At 36.4% G+C, this 22,325-nt stretch overlaps 1 protein-coding gene across 5 annotated transcripts in view; it reads right to left on the reverse strand.

The window, feature by feature from the left end:
- The window catches only part of RAPGEF6 (Rap guanine nucleotide exchange factor 6), a 191,207-nt gene that overhangs the window by 64,848 nt on the left and 104,034 nt on the right, over nucleotides 1-22,325 (reverse strand). For all 5 annotated transcript variants that reach the window (XM_030317510.2, XM_030317528.2, XM_030317504.2 and 2 more), the window contains 8 exons: nucleotides 21,086-21,263; nucleotides 18,787-18,923; nucleotides 16,526-16,684; nucleotides 15,775-15,927; nucleotides 11,094-11,258; nucleotides 7,782-7,889; nucleotides 5,236-5,439; nucleotides 2,429-2,537 (listed from right to left, as the gene is read on the reverse strand). In XM_030317510.2, coding sequence (XP_030173370.1) covers nucleotides 2,429-2,537; nucleotides 5,236-5,439; nucleotides 7,782-7,889; nucleotides 11,094-11,258; nucleotides 15,775-15,927; nucleotides 16,526-16,684; nucleotides 18,787-18,923; nucleotides 21,086-21,263 — 1,213 coding nt within the window. The remainder of the gene's footprint in view (nucleotides 1-2,428; nucleotides 2,538-5,235; nucleotides 5,440-7,781; nucleotides 7,890-11,093; nucleotides 11,259-15,774; nucleotides 15,928-16,525; nucleotides 16,685-18,786; nucleotides 18,924-21,085; nucleotides 21,264-22,325) is intronic.

Consider the following 22,325-nt stretch of genomic DNA (forward strand, 5'->3'; position numbering starts at 1 on the left):
TTGTAACTACTTTTTATATTTTAGTCTACCTTTTCTGGTTATTCTCCAATACTGGAAACAGAAAGTTAAAACAAGTTTAATTCATTTTGCTCAGATTTCAGGTGCCCTTTGAATTAGAAGATTCACATCCTTCTTTCACTCTGGGAAAGTCTCGGCTATTGTTGCATCGACATTACTTTACATTTTGTTTTTGTCATTGCTATCATACTGTAAGTCACTCTGAGTTACTTCTTTTTCAATGACTGTTTCTTTTTTCCTAATATCCTGTTCTTATTTTAAGGGATAACTCTTTAAATCTGAGCACGGTTCTAGAAATGTTTTTCTTCTCTTCTTTAACTACTTTCCTCAGATTCCGTAAGCTCAGTTATTATGTTTCCCACCATGCCTCAATGATCCTTGTTCTCCTACACCTAGCTGTCAGTTTTAGGGGCGCCTAGGTGGCTCAGTCAGTTGAGCATCTGACTTCGGCTCAGGTCATGATCTCAGAGTTTGTGCGTTTGAGCCCCGCGTTGGGCTCTGTGCTGACAGCTCAGAGCATGAAGCCTATTTCAGATTCTGTGTCTCCCTCTCTCTCTGCCTCTCCTCCACTCACACTCTTTGTGTCTCTCTCTCTCAGAAATAAACAAACATAAAAAAAAAAAAAAATCTGTGTTCTGGTCACAGTTTTCCTGTCTGTAGGTGTTCTGACTGCGAGCTCCATACAGGACAACCTAAGTGCTCAATCTCTGCTTCACTGTAATGTCAGAATTACCAGGGCTTCATTCCAGGTACCACATCCATACTAAAATGCTCCATTTTTAAAAATGCTTTATTACTATTACTTTGAGATACTCTTTGGTGTTTTGCTTGGGGTAAAGTTGGCTGACCATTCTCTGCCAAGGGTAAGGAAGGAGGTATTGAGGACATGGGCCCTCTTTTGCAGTACCACAACCTACCCTCTACCACATCCCATCTAGAGTTCTATTAGGCAAATGTCTCTCACCACTCAAGGAGAGTCCTGAAGTGGTGGCTTCCCTGCCTTTTGTACCTTTCAGATCTATTTTTTCTATTTCCCATGGGCCATGTTATTAATCACCAAATAGTACTATCTTTATATTTTTATACATAATAGTATGTGATACCAGGTAATAATTATTACGTTCGGGCACAAAAAGTTCAAGGTCTTTGATCCTTGTAAGACCCCTATGAAATACATCTAAACAAAGTCAAGCTTGGAGACACTAAATCAGATGCTCTAAGACACAGAGCAAGCTCTGCTTTCTTACTTTTCAAAATCAGAATCTTTTTTATTTAACCCAAAAGTTGATGTTTCTAGATACTAGTCCAAACTCCAGGAAACCCAGGAACTGTGAAGGCTCACTTATTTGACGCTAAACTAATATAATATTGGGAAGTTGCCAAAGGAGTTATATATCAGACTTAATAGGACATAATTCAGTAAAAAGGACTCCACTGAAAAGAGGAAAAATACCAAATGTTTCATTTTTCATTATGACTAAGTGCAGTATGAGGAGCAGTGAAAGTGAAAAAATAAAACATACTTCCTTTTCCATAGGCACAGTTTTTAAATTCAACTCCTAGCTTTCAAAATGCAACCCAGATGACCTGAAGAAATTTTCCCCAACTTCATTTAGACTCTTAAATTTTCTTTGATAATTTTCAAACTATTATGCTGTTTTTATTATCGCCCTTCTCAGAATTTCATTGAATACCCTATGGTATCTAAGGAAACCCAGTTACAATAAGTCTTCCCTAAAAAGCAGGGGGGCGGGGAGGGGGAACCAACAAAGAAAAAAAAAAATGCAAGCGCAAGCTTTAGTCTGCTTCAAATAGAAACATGATCAAAACACTCTGCAGACACAGTAATCAACATTTTTAGAGAGAAAGGCAGAGTACACTGTTATTAAAAATCTGGAATTCAGTGATTAATTCTTTTACTCAATTTAGTTTCATGAAACAGCCAATCTAGCATTCGTATTATTATTTCAGAAAGCTAGCTAAAACATTAGCAATAGTCTGAGTTGCCCATTAGCAGGGGGAATAAAAGCCTGATTATGATTTTTATGCTTCATACAGGTCATTCTAAGTTTCACTCAGTATCTCCCAGCAAAGTACAGTACATAATACCTCTTCAGTAGACATTTCACACGTCTAACCAAATGTACGTGCACACCTCTTTTAAAATTTATTTTTGTAAGATACCAAAATAATGCAAACGATGAAAAATGAAAATTCTAGACTACACAGTACTTACTATACCTCAACACTGAAGTTCCTAAAAATGATCAAGGAGCTCAAAAAGAAACATGCTTTGTATTTTATTATTTTCCTTTTCATTGATGACTTTTGCTTTTAAATAACAAAACAAACAAAAACAATAAACAAAAAGCAGAAGAAAAAACCTTTCAGTTTTTACAACAAAACTCACCAAAAATGTTGGTCTTCACAGTAAGTGCAAGGTGAGTATTATTCCTTAAAATTTCAACGGCCTTCGCAAATGTAATGTTCTCAAAGTTTTGTCCATTTACTTCCATTATCTTGAAGAAAAATACAAATTATGACAGAAACAATATTAGCTACTTCTGCAACCTTAGGTGTAATGGTGAAAAAAATGACACTTGAACAAAATGCACCCATATGTGAACAATGTTCATCTCTACGAGAAGTGGAATTACCACTTAATTTTTTTCTCTATATTCTATTTCCCCAAATCACTACTAAAAACATTTTTTGAAAGTTCATTCCCTCTGAGATCAAAGAAAAAATTTTTAAAAAACAGGATGGTTTATATATGAAACAAAAATAAAAAAAATTTTTAATGTCTATTTATTTTTGAGAGAGACAGAGCACGAGTAAGGGAGGGACAGAGGGAGAGGGAGACACAGAGTCTGAAGCAGGCTCCAGCTCAGCACAAAGCCCGATGCAGAGCTCCAACTCACGAAGCAAAAGATCATGACCTGAGCTGAAGTCGTACACTTAACCAACTGAGCCACCCAGATGCTCCTATATATGAAGGAGAATTTTAAATCAAGACACATCAGCTCATAAAAATTAGTGCTTGTGTATGTATGTGTAAATTTTACTGAAATATTCTAAATGCAAATTTATTGCTTTTAAAAGACAGAATTCATTCAAAAGTGATACTTTAAATATATCTACTATCATTTGCTGATGCTGAATCAGGAAGTCGAAAAGCAGCAAGTACAACTGCGATGGATTCTTGCATGTGATGTGCTGACCCTTCACAGAAGGCTTCCCAAACTTGGCTGTACCTCCAAATCGTACAGAAAGCTTATTTAAAAAATACTAAATCTAACAAAAAAGGATAAAGAGATAAACATAATGAGGAAAAAAGCCACAAAAAACAGATAATCAGCACAGAGGACAGATGTCAGGACTCACACAATGATTCCAACATGGTAAAAAAAGACTGAGAAACAAAATATGAAAAGAAAGAGAAACCACAGAAGTAAAATGCAGAGTTGAAAGAAGTCTTGAGTCTACACATTGAAATGGCTCGAGTATCGTGCAAAGATAATAAAGAGATCTATTTTTTAACATATCCCAAAGAAAAATTTGAATTCCACGGACACTGAACAAAAAATCTTTAAGCACCACTGTGGAGTTGGGGGGGTTGGGGATGGGTAGGAGGACAAACAAAGGAAGCTAGAAAAGAAAAAATAAAGGTTGGTTTGGACTTCTCTTGGGCCATACTAAAATGATGTGATACTTTTCTATAACATCAATGCTCTGAGGGATAAATAACTGTGAACAAAGAATTTTATACCCCACTGAACAAAAGCATTATCAAACATGCAGGGACACAAAAAACTATAGTATTTATAGGCCCTATATAAGACAAGAACTAGAAGAGATTCGAAAAGTACTAGAAGACACTGGTGAAATGAATCTTAATCATGGGGGCATGTGGCACAGATGAAATGGAGGTGATCAATGACATCAGTAAGGAAGGTGTAAATGTGTACATGGTTATTAGTGATAAACCTCCGAAACTTAACTCCAATGTCAAAAGTATTCTCAAGAGATAAATAATGTTAAAAATGACTTAATAATCTAGATCTAACATTTCAGATAATTTTAACAATAACTGAGAAGACTTGAAGGAAGAGGTAAAAAGCAGATAAATTTTCTCTCAAAAATGAAATAATCTGATTTCATTGTTTTTTTCCTTCCCTGTGAAGAATGAGATGCTCAAATGAGTTTAAAATAAAATACTAGAACATTAAATACACTGATTCTGGAATTCTAGCTACTAGAAATTGTTAATGAATGGTGTGCGGTTAGGCCCAGAAATCTGTTTTTAAAAAGTTCCCTTAGTGGAAGAAGGGGATCATTAAAATTTTAAACCAGCTTCTTAACCCTTGCACTCTTGGTATTTGGGCCGGGTAAGTCTCTGTTGTGCGGGTATCCTGCTGTGGGGTGCTGGAGGCTGCTTGGCAGCATCCCTGGCCTCTAACCACTTCATGCTAAGAGTAACTTCTGGATCATGAGAATCAAAATTATCTCTAGACACGCCAAATGTCTCCTGGGGGGAGAAAATCACTCCCAGTTGAGAAGCACTGCTCTGCAGTGTGGAAGTTTTTACAATGTGAATGCATTCATAATTTAAAAAGAAAAGCGCTAGTATAGTTTAGTTAAAAGTCAAATAAAGCCACACTCTAAATGAAAAAATGAACAAACAAAACTTTAAAATGGGGAAACATAACCTTCCCAAGTGATTTAGCTAAATTTGAAAAATGACTCTTTGGTGTGCATGCGAATCACCTAGAGAGAGCACTCTGTTAAAAATACAGATTCCTGGACCTCATCATGGCAGAATGTCACTAGTACAATTAGTAGAACTGAGGTAGGCTTAGGAATTTCATTTTTTAGTAACAAGGTTCTCAGGAATCCCATTTTGGAATACACTGCTCTACAGTTATCAAATGCGTATACAGAGATAATAAATCCCCTCCAACTTCCTCCCGGGGTCTCCTTCATTTTCGTAGTCCCTTGCCTGGCTTCCTCTACTTATGGATGTAGTTCTGTTACCATAGGACCACTACTTAAGCTAAACCATTATTTATGGCAATCTTTGGCCACTTACCTTTTAATGTTAATTAAATTTCCTTACATTGGTCATGCTTACTTGAAGAAATATCACATGAGAAAAAAAGTAGCAGACATTTTAGTTATAAGAAGGCTTTTAATTCAAGTGGTTGTGTATTTATTTACCTGATCACCACGTTTCAGTCCCGCATCAGCAGCTTTGCTACTGGGTTCTACTCCTTCAACAAAAATACCAAATCCCTTCTCACTTCCTCCATTAAGGCTGAAATGCAAAGGGGACTCCCGGGAAGCCTTTTGCAGCACAACCTGCCTCCACTTGGCCTTTGCAGCACAGGCAATATTCAATAACCGGAGATGACCATTCATTTTCTAAAAAGCAAAAAAGGGTAGAATGTATATAAATGTATGGATTTATTCCTATAGGCTTTTAAAAATCACCTAAAATCATCAGAGTTAGAGTTACATTTAAATACAGAGTAAAACACATACGAGTCAGGGTAAATAAAACTGAAGGAGGGAAAGCTTCCACCGGAGAGCACTCTCAAGATTTCTCAATAGTTATTTTTTTTATTTTTTTTTAAATTTTTGTTTTTTTCAACGTTTATTTATTTTTGGGACAGAGAGACACAGAGCATGAATGGGGGAGGGGCAGAGAGAGAGGGAGACACAGAATCGGAAGCAGGCTCCAGGCTCTGAGCCGTCAGCCCAGAGCCCGACGCGGGGCTCAAACTCACGGACCGCGAGATCGTGACCTGGCTGAAGTCGGACGCTTAACCGACTGCGCCACCCAGGCGCCCCATCAATAGTTATTTTTTAAAACGTCTAGATAGTCACAGGTCAGAAGAGATTTCAAAATGATGTCCCGCTTAGAAAGGGAAGACAAAAAAATTACTTCTCATGGCATGAACTTTCCTAATACATATTCTAGTGCTATCTTGCTTATCTCCTGGCTGTTATATCAATCCAGAATCTTGCAGGACCTGAATCATCCTTCTGAATAATGTCTAACAGTCAAAGACACATTCAAGTCTCTGCCTCTTCGAGGTACATTAGTCCTGTATTATTTTAGGTCTTTTTTATGCCTGATAACATTCTAACTTTCAGGTTTTAACACCAATTTAATATTCAACTATTCTCCAATAGCATAGTATGTGTATATCTCATGTCCATAAAAAGCAGCTAAAGTTTTTTCAAGGCAGGGACCTAACCTTACACCTGTTCTTATCCTATGCAACACTTTGGAGTACAATGTAGAATTTAATAAATATCTGATGACTGAATGATTACCAAAAAAGAAATCCCACAACTGTAAGGCAATTTCTGTTTTCCATCAGCCCACGAATATCTACACAGTGAGCACTGGAAAACCCATATGATGGTGTTGAGCTCCTATGGCCTCTTAAGTTCCCCAGCCTCTGTTCATTCTTCCCATTCTTCACAGAGCTGGAGTGCTGTTGGGAAAGCTACAGAACTAAAAGATATGGGAACAGATGAAAATCTGCTGCTCTGTCCCTTTGTTCAACTCCATCCACTTATACTCTTGAGTAAAATCAATGGTTCTTGGGCATTTGCTATGTGACAGGTTTTCCTTTCAGATGGTTACTTTCATTATAGCTCATTATAATCCTCATAACAGAAACTATGGACTACTATACATAAAACAACTGAGGCATAAAAAGGTTAAGCAACTTGTCCAAGTTCACATATCTAACATGTGGTATAGTTTGAATGCTATTTCAGGCAATCTAACTCCTGAGCCACATTATTAATTTACTTCCTAAAATCTCAAGGTGCCTGGAGCAGACAATTCAGTTCCAGTTCATAGTTTTATATTTGACACAGAGTAAATTAATTATAAATAGCCACTGTCAAAGTTAACAGGACCTTGAGGGGATTATCTTAGGTGTTATATATTTAGAACAAGTGAAATCACATGCAGAAGGGAAACTCATAAAGTCTAATGTAGATCTGATACATAAAGCAGGCCTTAAAGGTTGCACAGAGTTCAAATAGCAAGAGGAGAAGCAAAGACTTTAAGTTTGAGAGAATTAGTGAAGAATATAAAATAATCCTGTTGGCTAAAATCAAGGGTACCCAGAAAAAATACTGAAGATGTAGGTGAGGTACCTGAATATATAGACAAGGAATTACTTTGGTAGGAAGTACCTTAGCTTATTTACAAAGAAAGAAATATTCATCTTATTTGTGGCCTAAAAACAATCTCTGGCCATACAAAATCGCTAGAACAAAGAAATACTAGAACTAAAATTAGCCATTATAAAAGATTAGGCATCATCAAATGAGCCCCTCAATGCGGAGTGAAAAAGAAATGGCTGAGAGGAGCTATAGGAAATAGGTGTACGCTAAAATTAGTGACGCAGGTGACTATAGCAAATGAATGGACATCTTGGCCAGGGAATTCAAGGCAGAGAAAGAAGTAGCCCACATATACACTAGAGATCATAAGACTGGCTGACTGGCTGGAGACAGCAACATCATCAGCCTTAAAACGAACACAGAAGAGTCAGGAAGAAGCCTGATTTCTGTTTGGGTTAATGGCAGAGAATGAGCAGAATCTAAAATATAAATTTCAAAGTTCTTAGAGCAGACATTCAAGACACAAGAGAGAATGGAAGTGTTCTGAGGTGCTGTTATTTGAGGATCAGGGAAATCCCTAAATCCTGAAGAAAATAAATTCTTTGGAGTCTTACTGTATCTTCCAGATTTTTTTCAAATTCCTCCAGAAATCGAGTCATAGCAGGATCACCTTCAAAATCATTAAAGTGATTGTTTACCCATAATAACACAATCCGTGTTACCTGTAGAAACATGAAGGAGACAGTATAGTTATGAGAGGCATTCTTTCTGTAGAAGTATATTACAAAAGCATGTCCAAAACTGAGGGGGAACTGAGCTATATGGCTAACCCCTTCGCCCTCTATCCTGCACACAAAGGGTTCATTCTAATATGCAGGCATGGTTTGGTCTGAGTTTTTGCCTCCTTGGGTGCACAAGCAACACAGAGAGCCAAGACTGGACCCACAGTGAGAAAACACAAGCCTGTTTACTAAGCTATAAGAAGTACACAGGATGTATACCTCAGACAGTATCCTAAAATACAAGCTTCTAAAGGGCAGGCAATCATATCAAGAGCCTTTACATAGTCAAGAACATGTTTAATCAAAATTATTAACAAACCACATCTGAAACCTACTTTGTTAGAAATACTGTGAGTCTTCAAAATTGTAAAGTGGTTTGATTACTTTGTACCACAGATTAACAGAAAAATTAATGAAGTTGAACCGAATAATGTACCTAACAATGGAAATAATTTAAGTCATTTTTTTTTTAAACTCTGGTAGGATACACACAAAAGCCACCATTTAAACCACTGTAAGGTATACAATTCAGTGGCATTTTGTAGTTATAGGTGTGCAACTATCACCATTACCTAGTTCCAGAACATTTTTATCACCCATTAAGGAGTCAGTCACCTCACATTCTGCCCTCTCTTCTATGTGGAATATTTCATACAAACTGTGACCTTTTGTGTCTGGCTTCTTTCACTTAGCATTACGTTTTCAAGATTGATCCATGTTGTGGCATGTACTACATTCCTTTTTATGGCTGAATTAATACTTCATTATGGCTATACCACATTTTGTTTATCCATCCATCAGTTAATAGACATTCGGGTTGTTTCCCCCTTTTGGCTATAGTCAGTAGTGCTATGAACCTTGGTATATAAATTTTTGTTTGCATACCTACTTTCAGTTCTTCTGAAAAAATACTAAGAGTAAATGCCAGGTTATATGCTAATTCTGTTTTACTCTTTGAAGAAATGCCAAACTGTTTTCCAGAGTAGCTATAACATTTTACATTACTATCAACAATGTCTGAGAATTTCATTTTCTCCAGTCACATCCTTGGCAGTGCTTGTTATTTCCTTTCCTTTTTGAAAAGCCATCCTAGGGGGTGTGAAGCAGGATCTCACTGTGGTTTTTTAAAGCTTTTTTTTTTTTTTTTTAACGTTTATTTTTGAGAGAGAGAGAGAGAGAGAGCACGCACGCACATGGAGGAGGGCAGAGAGAGGAAACACAGAATCCCCAGAAGGCTCCGCAATGTCAGCGCAGATCCCAACACACAGGGCTCAAACTCATGAAATGAGAGATCATGGCCTGAGCCGAAAGTGAGTCGGACACCTAACAGAATGAGCCACCCAGGTGCCCCTCTGTCTGTGGTTTTAATTTGCATTTCCTTATAACGAATGATGTTAAACGTTTTTTTAAGATTCTAGTTTTTTATTTAATCTCTACCCCTAACGTGGGGATGGAACTCCTGAACCGAGATCAAGAGTTGCATGCTCCACCATCTGAGCCAACTAGGTGCTCCTTAAACATCTTTTCATGTGTTTGCTAGCTACTTAAGTATCTGCTTTGGAAAAATCTCTATTCAAGCCCTTTATTTCTTTTTTCTTTTAAAAGATTTTTTTTTTTTTTTTACATTTATTTGTTTTTGAGAGACACAGCACAAGCAGGGGGAGGAGCAGAGAGAGAATGAGACACAGAATCTGAAGCAGGTTTCAGGATCTGAGATGTCAGCACAGAGCCTGATGCGGGACTCGAACTTATGCACCGTGAGATCATGACCTGAGTGGAACTCGGACACTTAACCGACTGAGTCACCCAGGCTCCCCAAAGCCCTTTGTCTGTTTCTAAGTTGTGTTGTATCTTTGTTGTTGGACTATAAGGGTACTTTACACATTCTGGATACTAGACCCTTATCAGATAGAAGATTTGCAAATATATTCTCCCATTTCATGTGTTTCCTTTTAATTTACTGTTTTAATTTTGATGAAGTTCAATCTATTTTTTTTTCCTTCATTGCTTATGCTCTGAATATCATATCTAAGAAACGACTGCCAAATCCAAGGTCATGATTTTTCTTTTAAGTTTTAAATGAAAAAAAGTTTTATTTTTGTAAAAATAGCACGTGATCACTGCAAAAGATTTAAACAATACATAAGGATACAAAAAAGTTTAATACAGTCAATGATTTTAAATCTCTTAAGAGTTTTATAGTGTTAGCTCTCATATTTAGGTCACTAATCTACTTTGAGTTAATTCTGTATATAATGTAGGGTAAAGGTCCAATTTCATTCTTTTGCATGTAAATATCTAGTTGTCCCTCACTTATATTTTTGCTCATTCTTTATTTAGCATGCCTTTATTTCTTCAGCAACTGAAGTACCTACACATAACTCTAAAGGGCATTGGGGGGGTGGGGATGGGGGGGCAAGCCTGTAGTTCTGAACACCTTAGTTTCCTAAACAAGAGAATTCTACAGTCTAGTCACATCTAATTGTTTCATTTAAAATATAACTCAGAAAGATACACCAAGCAATTATGGCCCTTCTTTTATTTTTCTTAAAATAACTAACTTCCTACCAATTTGCTGAGGTATTGCAAGTCTTCCCATTAAATGTACAAACACTCCATGAAATAAGCTAAGATTATCTACAACAGCAAACAATGTTTAATGACAAGAAAAAAATACTCAAAGGTAGATTTAAAATAAGTCACTGCAGGGATATATTAAGGACAAAAAGATTATTTTAAAATGATAAAAGTGTAAACCCCCCAAATCAACATATTGCTATTTGGGGCTTACAATCAATCTAAGGTCACTTGAAAATAATTTACTTGGTGAATAGTCTTTCTAACTATTAATCACCTTTTAAGTGTTTTATTGATCTTCATGAACAAACATTTTGATAGAGTTCAAAACACTCTCAAGCAGCTATCATGTTTTTTGAGTTTACAGCTTTATCACAGCCTATTTCAATTTTTAACTTTTAAGGCTCATTTCCACTTTTAACATGCTGTTTTGTCACAAAACTAAGTAGAGAAATGTTGTTTAGGTTAAGTAAATCCTGTTATCAAAATAAATATTTATCAATTGCAAAAGATTTTATAAATAGAATTTAAAGGTTAAAATCACTTTTTCATATTTATAAAACCAACCTTATCCCTTAAGCTGTCAATTTTAAACCATTCCAACAGTTTGATCCCAACATCCAAAGGACTCTGAAGAAATGTTCTGTAAGTTAGTAGGAAATCTTCTATATAAGTTGGGTCCACGATGGAATGCTCTTCTATTAAATGCATGATGAGACGTTCAGGTGTTGCCTAAAAATCCAAGGATACAAAAGATTATTAAATAAATCAATAGCTCAGGAAACAAAGAACTCTACTGAGTGCCCTTTGTAGAGTGACTTCCCTTTGTAGTCACTCTATTACACAAGTTCTCAAAGTAGAGTTTTACCCTTAAAACACTTAATACTGGGAGACGGTAGTCTTTATAGCTTGTAATCCACCAGCACCCAGAGGCTGGAAGACAGAAAAGGCAGAGGAATGAAAATATCCAAAAGCATTTACTCAGTTATAGCTGTTTTTCCTGGCATTTTACCATAGGAGGGCTTTTGAATTTCAGTGATTTACCCCTGATGTGGCCTGGGGTAAAAAAATGACAATAATGTCATTTTTCTACAACTGGTAGAAATGGGAAGATGACTGTCTTAAGGCACCAGAGAGAAGTAGTACAAGTTAAACTTGAATTAAGTAAGAAAAAAAAGAAAAAAAAAGCTTTCCTCCAAATTTAATTATCCTTAAATCTCTTCTGCCCAGGATAGAGAAACAATACACTAATTCAAGACCGTGTGTTTCACTGTTTTAACTTCCTAGAAAAGAAGTTTCTTCTTCAATGGTTTCTCCATGCTAGTTCACCATCTTGAGAGGAAACACAAGTTCTATATATAGTTTTTACATTAATTCAGAGTTTTAACCACTTGCCTGTCTCCAAGTTTATAAAAAGGAATGTAAACATTTATCTGCTGCTCTGCTTTGAGCTTCTGAATCAATGTTAAAATTTATTACCTTTGCAGCCTTTTCCTAACTGTATACAGAGAACAAATATAAAAATAAATCAGATGTTAAACCAAATATAGAAAATATTGTCCATAATCCCCAATTTCAATTTGTTGCATTCATCCAAACAATGTCATCGGTCAGAATAACTGTATGGTAAACATACATTCATACTAACGATGTTATCTAAGAATTTATTGAAAAAAAAAGTATGCAAATCACTTCTCTAGAACAAAGTCAAACTAAGCATCTTCATATAACCTATTTAAGGGACAAGGCAACCACAGGTCATTCCTATTCTTCTACCCTTCACAACACTCTAAGTCAAAGAGTACCAAGTTGGGTTTATCATTCGCAGGCCACTCTTGAAGTCTTTATTTTTTCTTAAAGTTTATTTCTTTATTTTGAAAGACAGCGCATACGCGTGCACTCAAGAGGGGGAGGGGCAGAGAAAGAGAGAGGCAGAGAGAGAATCCCAAGCTGGATCCATGCTGTCAGTGCAGAGTCTGCCACAGGGCTGGATCTCATGAAGCATGAGATCATGACCTGAGCCAAAATCAAGAATCAGACACTTAACCTACTGAGCCACCCAGGCACCCCTCGATTTGAAGCCTTTAAATCTGGAGGAACTGATGAACATGTTAAAGAAAGGCCATTATTCTGACTGGCTAAACACTGGGGCAGGATGCCTGCAGAGACTAAGATGTATATCAAGAACTGTTTTTTAAAGGTGAGCCCCCATAGGCATGCAGAGTCACATCACCGAAGTGCTCACTAGTATTCAACAAGGTGGGATTCTGGGAGACATGGTGAGCAGAGTTGGCAGACCAAGGAAATGACTGCCATGGTTACACCGGCAGGACAGAGGCTGGTTATGATAAATAAGTAAATACAAAAAACGTACAAGAGCCACTGACCAGAGAAGGTATTTACAAACATAAGAAGGGAAAGGATAAGCAAAACTGTGGTATCAAAACTGGGAGTACTGTTATGAACTTATGATTGTTACAAATAGATAGAGACACATACAATGTTACAGATGTGAATGCAATATAGTAAATACATACATATATTTCCTAGCTCTGTCTGATCAGAGGCTCTAGAAGCAATGACACCTAAGTAGCAATGAACAGAGTAGGCGCCCGTATCTTGGATTTAAAAAAAAAAAAAAAAAAAAGATTTTTTAAGTAATCTCTACATCCAATGCAGGCTCGAACTCACAACCCAGAGCCACATGCTTCAACTGACTGAGCCAGACAGGCACCCGAGACACGGTGGCTTTTAAAAGCTAATCTCAGGGCACCTGGGTGGCTCAATCAGTTAAGTATCTGACTCTTGATCTCAGCTCATGTCATGATCTCGCAGTTCGTGGGATCGAGCCCTGTGCCGAGCTCTACAGTGACAGCATGAAACTTGCTGCTTGGGATTCTCTCTCTCCCTCTGCTGCTCCCCTGCTTGCACTCCCTCTCTCAAAATAAATAAACTTTTAAAAAATGCTATTCTCGACTAGTAGGATCTAGAGCTCTCCAGAGAAATGGCTGATTCCAAAGCTGGAAAAGGAAAAGCACAATATGACACTGGAGCACCTTGTTTTGCAGAGAATAAAAAAGCTGTTAAAAACCAATGGGGACATATCAAAAGAATAAATACAGAGTCAGCCTTATGAAGTTCCCACCAAATCTGGGACAACCTGACCAATGGGTCAACAATGATGGTAACAGTACAAAACACAAATCCATGGCAGTAGAAATGAATTAATTAATGGGGAAGAGGAGAAGGTTCATCCTTACAGAAAAAATGACAATAAATGTAGGAAAAAAAGGAAATAGAAGATCACCATTTTATTAAAAAAAATTTTATAACATGTTTATTTATGTGCTTAATATTTATTTATTTTTGAGACAGTCAGAGCAAGAGCTGGGAAGGGGGAGAGAGACAGAGGAAGACACAGAATCCAAAGCAGGCTCCAGGCTCTGAGCTGTGAGCACAGAGCCCAACGCTGGGCTCAAACTCATAAGCTGTGAGATCATGACCTGAGCCAAAGTTGGACTCTTAACAGACTGAACCACCCAGAGCCCCGAAAGAACACCACTTTAGGCATGAGTCAATGCAAGACCGGTAAACAGAGGTTTGCAGGACATACTGACACTATTCCAGAACATCTCCCATCTAAACACTTATCAATTACAAAGAACACAGTGGTGACTTTATAGTTAGGAAACTTCGCAGACAGACATCAATATGACCAGGTGATTAATGTAAACTTCACCAATGGTGGGACAGGTTGACATTACATGCTCCCTGACATGGTGCACAGAGAAGAATACATCATTTCTGTGGGATTCCTGCCAGAAAATTACGACTTGAGTCTGGGCATGAGGAAACACTGGAAAGATCCACACTGAGGGTGACCCTAAGGAATAAAAGATCTGTATTCTTTAAAACTGCTGAGAATATGAACAGAGAAAGACTGTTCCTGGGGTGGAAAGAAGTGACATGACAACTAAATGCAACTGTGTTCCGGGATAAGATCCTGGATGAGGAAGGAAAGAGAGCCACTGTTGGGATAGTTGGTGAAAATCTAAAAAGGGTCTGTAGGCTAAATGGTTGTACTTTATCAATTTTCATTTCTCAACTTGAAGGTTCTATGGTGTTTATGTAGGAGAGTATTCTTGCTTTTAGGAAATATACAAGAGAATATTCAGAGGGACGAGGCATCACATATGCAGACTGCTCTCAAATGGTTCAGAGAAAGACTGGTGAAAATGGAGAAAATGCAGTGAAATAAATGCTAATAGGTGGGGAATCTGAGGGAAGGAGTTCTCTATACTGTCTTTGCAACTGTTCTCTAAGTTTGTAATTATTTAAAAATAAAGAATTAAAAAACATGAGCCCCCATAAAAAGATAGCCTATGGCAATCCACCCATATGTTCATCTTTTCTACAATAGAAAGCTTAGATTTATCAGTTTAGAAAATGAAAACGCGTTCTAGAATAGCCTGACTCCTGGGGAAAAATGTACCTGACATCAGTCCTTCATAATATTAAATAATAAGCTCAAGCATTTGTAATGAATAATAACACATTTACTAATTTTGCAACCAGGACTAGCTTGGAAAGAGAAATGGTTATACGTTTTTATTTCCTCTTTCAATTACAATTTCTCTATTTTACATGTGGAGGTCTTAAAAGAGACAGGGTAGTGAAGAGGATGGGGAGGAAGGGAGGCAAGGGGCAAATGGGCAAAGGGTAGGGGAGAAAGGGAACTAGAGAAAACAATATGGGGATCAACATTCAGACTCTACAATGTACTAAGGCTTTTGATTTACCTCATTTAGCCCCAATAAAACCCTGCCATAACATTCCTGTTTTCAGGTAAGAAAAATGAATGTCAGAGAAGATAATGTCTACTTTAAAGCCATAAATAACCAGTAAGCACTCTGCATTTTCATCTACTACTTTAATTTTCTGTTTTGTTTCTAATTATTGCTGTCTTTGGTGAAATTAACTCCCCTTATCAATTGATCATAAAATAAATTTGAAAAACTGTGACTGGTATATTCTAAAATAACATCCTATCCATACTGATATTAAATGGCAATGCCATTCTTCATTACTAACATGTGTAAAAACCAATGGAGAAGCAAAAGAACCAACACATTTGCTTAAATTAGATTCTAATGTTAATTATCTTGCACTACTGAAAAAGTGGTTCAAAGCCTTTTAAGCAAAATGAAAGCTTCTGTCAGCGACTAATATAATAAATAAAAACACCCACCTTGATTACAATGTGTCCTTTCCTGGTTCCGCTCCGATCTAGTTCACGGTGTTCATGCACCATAACAATTTCTCCCTCTTCCTCAACTTTATGGGTGTTTTTCTCCACATGATTTAAAATTCTCCAATAATCCTGCTGGGCTATGCAGACAAACTGTCCGAGAATAACATGGGGACAGTTAATGAAACTGTAGTACATAAATATATCACTATGCACCAAGGTAGAGCACAAAGGTAAGAAATCGAGTGGCATCAGTTCTTTTTTATTCAGTCCCTTTAACTCTTAATAAAAATCAAGGTGAAATAATTCATATACAACGAGACCAAAGAAGTCAAATCCATCTGAATTGTGCTCTCAAAGAAGAAGTGAACATCTACTCTCAAAACTGACACTAGGCAAAGAAAACATGAAGCAGTAGTAAGTTAGAAACAAACAACTCAGAAGTTCCTATTTCTTTCCTTTATTTAAAAAAAAAAAAAAAAAAGAGAAGAACAGAAAAAGGAATAAGCTGGCTAATGCCAGATATAAATTTAACAAACCAAAATTTCGAATTTTCTCTTCTAAAAATTTATGCTTTGTTCAAATCCACAAATATTTGAGTCACACACAAAATCTAGTTTCCTTTATTAACTGTGAGCTTTTGACAACTCTCAATTCTCAAGTCAACCTATTTTATTTTGAGGAAGAAAAAACAGGCTCAGCCACTTTAAATCAACAAACAAGAGTTACAAGACTCAACAGATAACCTTACCTGACAATCATCTACTTTAGTCCTAACAACTCCATGCATATACTGCTTATCCAGAGTGGGAGTAATTCCAAAACTATTTCCCATAAAGAGATTTTCAACTTTTCCATCTGGATGAGTGATTTCTACAGTGCCATTTAAAATAACATACCATGAGTCAAGCTACAAAGAAAAAGACAGGTTTTAAGAATCTTTTTAAAAATATAGTTACAGTTAACTTTGAAAAATAATCAACATATTGAATTTATATAATTTAAAAAAGAAAAATAGAGATCTGATTACATATTACTTTATACTCTGTCAGAAAACAGTCTATGCCCATCTACACAAACTAATAAAAGCTCATTTTAGTCTTCCTTCTTTTAGTCACCAAACGACATCAGGGGACTTTCATAATTGACTAAACACTCAGAGAAAAATTATGTAATGGTTAAAACCACAAACCTTGAAATCTAAATCCAGACCATGCCACTAACTGGGTGAGTGACTATGGGCAAGTTATTTAACCTCTCAGAATTCCAGTTTCTCTACTTCTAAAATGGGCTTAACAACAGACCTATTAGGGCCTTTCTGTTAATTAAATGAATTTATGCATACCAAGTGCTTAGTACAGTGCCTGGCACATAGCAAGCACTCAGAAAAAAAAAAGTAGCTGGTAACTAATTCAGAAATTCTGATTTTCAAGGCAGAGATGACAAAACATTCAAAATTTCTCCTAATGTTAAGAAAATACTGCCTTCATTTATACAGCAACATATAATGCTCCTAGAAGACAACTCAATATGTAGTCATCAAAGAACACTTTTCTCCTTCAGTATGGCTCTTACCAGCCTAAACTTTTAAGTGTGATTTATGGGAAATCTGGATTATTAGTTCTAAAGGAGAATCAGTAGCAATAATAAATATTTTTTTAAGTGTGTTTCGGTTATTTCAAATATAAAATTCACTCACTATGGAATTTATGGATAACATAAATTACTTGAGGACAGGGACTGTGTCAGATTTTTCCACCACAACACTTCCTGTATCTAGAACAGTACCCAACACAAACTAGGCATACACCAAAGTTTTGCTGACAAACTGTGAAAAATTAAGAGAATACAAAAATTTGTGGAAAAGAAGAGTTCTTCAAAACTCCACTGTTTACAAAGTTGCTGCTAACAGTTTAGTTTCTCTATGTTTATATTACTTTATACTGTTGAAATACTTGTCTTGTTTTTTAGGAAAATTTAATAGTATATTCATGAAAGTTTTTTTCTTGAGCATATCCTATGAGCCAGATGTTTAGAATATGGGGAGAAAGCACGTAAATGAAGCTAGAGACATAGCCTCTGCCTTCAAAGAGCTTCTATCAAATTTTACAATAACCTGAATACCACCTACATAATATTAGACCCTGTGTGAGTATAACAATTATTTAAGCATTGCTTATTATCGAATTATAGTTTAGTAATTTCTAATTTTTACTATTAGAAATATGCTGCAATGAACATCTTTTGGCCTAACTCTGAGTTTTACCTTATGTACTGAGCAAAGACACTCATAATGAGTGAAATAGGATAGAACCTGTTAATTCTTCAAGGCCCGTGTTAAAAATTTCTAAACGATTTTCCAGAAATATTGTTTATATTCCTATTAGCAGGATATGACAATTTTCATCAGTTGACATGTCAGCATTAATTTTTATCAGTTTGATAAGAAAAACAGTGAAGTGATTCCTAGCAGCAGTAATACCTTTCAAGTGCTCTGCATCCTTCCTCCACCCACCCAAAGTTACCAGCCAAGCATTTCTTAACAACAACCTGCTACCACATAAATGCCTCACCTGATAGCAGCCCACCAGGAGCCATAAGTATCAATACATTTTCCTCACCTTTTTTTTGAAGTATAACACAGAAAATGGATACGGAGAGTAATACTCAATAAATATTTTAAATAATGATATACAAATAGAATGATTAAAAATTTTTCTTAATGTCTTACAACTTAATTTGAGAAGAGCAAATATGGTTCAATAAATGTTCTTTATTGAACATCTATTCTATGCTAGGTAAGTCTATGGCTGGGAAGTAAAAATTAAAACAAAGTAAAGCAAAATCAAAAGTAAAAACTTGTATCTTCACAAATCGTAACTAAGCCAAACTCAATATTCATGTAAAAATTGTACACATTTCAAAACTCAGGATTTACAAAAGACTAAGGAAATTAAATCATTCTAAAAATTACCTCCCACACTAAAAAATAGGTAACATTTGCTAGCCTACCTCTTGCCCATCTTCCAGAATAACAGCTCCGGCCTGCTCTACCACTTCAAAAATCATTACTGAGCAGAGTTCTCTCCTTACAGACATGGTCATGTTTGCAAAAGCAGGGAGCTGGTGCATAAACTCCAGTAACTGTTCTATTAAAAAAAAAAACAACAGAAATTTTGGTATAGAGACCATCAAAGACTAAACTTTACAAATTCAGTAAAATTTAGAATTGAATACTCAATTTTCTAATCAACTTAAGAATTTATGCTGCCAATGTACAGGAACCAAGGTACAGATGAATGCTGGCTAAAAAAAAAAAAAATCAATGATTTGTTTAATAGATAGATTCAAACTCACACAAAAATATAGGCAAATTGGAAGATAACCAGGATTCACAACCTCACAGAAAACCACAGATTCAAATGCAGTAATTTTCCTAGCCTGAGATGTCACTCCATGGTAGTTAAGTTGGTGATGTCCTTCAATCTAACTCATCAGTGAAAAAGTCTTTGATCTAGTTCTTATCAGGCCAGAATTAGAGAAATGTTATTAATAAATGTCAACAATTAAGTAATTAAGGATAACAAATGTGAATTCTAGTTCCAAACTGTCAAACCAACTTCAAGATAACTCTCTTTATAACCAACAAATGCTAATGAGCCAACATTCTCTGGCACAGATATGAGAGTAATAAACATAAATATAAGGGAGAAACAAACATACAGTCAGCTAAGTGATGAAACAGAAATAACTATAAAGTGGTATCTGCCCAGATAATTAGGAGTTGATTATATTTCAATTTTTAAAAAAACTTTGCAAATAGCACAGTATACAATTCTTTATCATTAAAAATGCATTTTCAGTTTCTGCCCAGGCAATGTTCATAACATGAGTCTAAACTGCAAGTTAACTAACTATATTATGTCATTAGAATGGCAAGGAATATTCAAATGTAGTGATCTTTACTCACAAAGATTATGATTATTTAGTAGCATCTTCTGATTTGAATCAGTAATACGACTGTTATAGAAGGGAAATCTAGGATAAAATCTTAGTTGAATCATAACAATATATAATGACACACTAAGTGAGTCTAGGAGAGGATGGTTTCAATCCATCGACCTCTGGATGATGGGCCCAGCATACTTCCAACAATATATAATGACACTAAGTGAGTCTAGGAGAGGAGGGTTTCGATCCATCGACCTCTGGATGATGGGCCCAGCATGCTTCCATCCACCGCACCACTCTGTTTGCACTATAATGACACTAAGTAATCTTTGCTCTTAAAGGTAACATTAGCATCTTTAGTATTATTTAATCTCCCAAAGTAATTAGTTCTGTAAGAAATTACAAAAGGGAAAATTCATAAACTTTTATCTACAAATAACATATAAACATTTTTTTCAAGCTAGAAGTAAAAACATGACTTTTGCTAACATTTGAAATTTAAAAAAAGCTAGACATCACTGATGTACTGTATTTGAAATATCTCATGGACATGAAGGAGGAAATTACTTTAATGCAGTCAAGCTTTTATCAACTGGAGCAGCCACAAGGTGAGGGCTACATGGCTGTGAAATCTATCACCCCAATACTCACCAGAGTTGATTCAGATGATCTGGCTGGCTAGGCAGGTGTCCCCTTCCTCCCTGACTGCTCCATGGGCATCCCTCTGCAAGCAGTGTGCTCAGTGGAAGGATCAACTTCCCAGATAGGGGATAACTGACTGTTCTTTAGTCAAGGGTATACCAAAAGCTGTACTCTCCTGCTGGAAACTCCAAACAAACTCTCCAGTTGGGGCAGCTAGACTCAAAGACAGCTCTAAACCTCTTGTTATTCACAATCTTGTGCAGTCCCCTCCCATATTGTATTAGGATTGCTTTCTGTGACACTCCTGAGGCCAAATCACAATGTGGCATCTGCCTTACTCTTCCCCTTGATTACCTGCTTTGGGGGAGCCATATGCCATTTTGTGGACCTCTCTATGGAGAGGCCCACCTGACAGGGAACTGAGGTCTTGTACTAAAAGCCATGCGAGTAGCCACCTTGGAAGTATATCCTCTAGCTCAGCCCAGTGAAGCCTCAGAGAACTGCAACCCTGCTGATATTCTGACTATAACTTGATGAGACACTGAGCCAGAACCACTCAGCTAGGCTGCTCCTGAATTCCTGACCCACAAAAATTATGAGAAAATAAATGTGTGTTCTTTTAAACCACTAAGCTCCAGGTAATTTGTTACGCCACAAGAGGTTAACTACATATGAATTAAAATATAAAATTCTTATTGTGAATAGATATATTTCTTACCAATGTCATCATCAGTTTTGTCTGCAGGTTCTTTCTCAAGACATTCTCGAACAAGATCTCGCCCCTGTAGTGGATCTGTTCGATCAATCTCTTCATCTTCCTCTTCCTCATCTTCAGAATCAACAGGTCCTTCTGGAAGACGTGTTAAATCTACATCTCCTACCTCACTTTCTGTAGCCTAAAGAAAGAAATCTTGATCACTTATTCATGTTGTAAAAATTTTGTCACAGCCTGAATTAATCACAACTACCCCTCCTAACAATATAAACAACCAGGCAATACTGTGTTCTATCAAAAACAAAATGATACTTATTTGTAAAAGGTTTCACTCTTCAAAAATATGGGCTGAATGTTACATAGTATAACATCCAGGGCTCAAATCTGAGCCAGCAAGTATAAAATGGTCAGGAGATGTAAACACCACTAAATGCATTCATCACTATTTTCTAACCAACACATGTATTTCTTTTTTAATTTTTTTTTTTTAACGTTTATTTATTTTTGAGACAGAGGGAGACAGAGCATGAACGGGGGAGGGTCAGAGAGAGGGAGACACAGAATCTGAAACAGGCTCCAGGCTCTGAACTGTCAGCACAGAGCCCGACGCGGGGCTCGAACTCACGGACCGCGAGATCATGACCTGAGCCGAAGTCGGCCGCCCAACCGACCTAGCCACCCAGGCGCCCCTCAACACCTTTATTTCTTAAAAGTAAAACATTTCCTAAACCAGGAAGTGCAGGAAGGAGTTTACTAACAATCATTTCATGAGTATCTATTCGTCTATGCTGGGCGTTGTAAATAAGATATTCTTTTACCACAAAGATTCAGAGTACAGTAAATAGGCAACTATGTAAATTAAGAACAGAAGTGTAAAACTTAAAAGTGCTAAGATAGACCAACTGTGAAGTACTGAACACATACTTACAATGTCCCAATACCCTTTTGGTGAACCTAACAGTATGCAAAGATGAGTTGAGATTATCCCAACCAATGTTTGAAGTAAACTTATATTTACAACCTCAACTTTGGAAATATATTTGTAAATATAATGTCTCAGATATCTGTGAAGTAACTAGCAGATTTCTAAAAAAACTAAATTTAAATGTCATTCAGAGGAAACAATGATAATGTTTTACAGAAAATAAAATTATCCTGAAATGATTATGTAATACTCCTAAACATTATATTCACTTGATTCATATTAAAAATGAAAAAGCATGAATACTGAAGCAGTTACAGA

Source organism: Lynx canadensis, chromosome A1, assembly GCF_007474595.2.
Source record: "Lynx canadensis isolate LIC74 chromosome A1, mLynCan4.pri.v2, whole genome shotgun sequence".
Lineage (NCBI taxonomy): Eukaryota > Metazoa > Chordata > Mammalia > Carnivora > Felidae > Lynx > Lynx canadensis.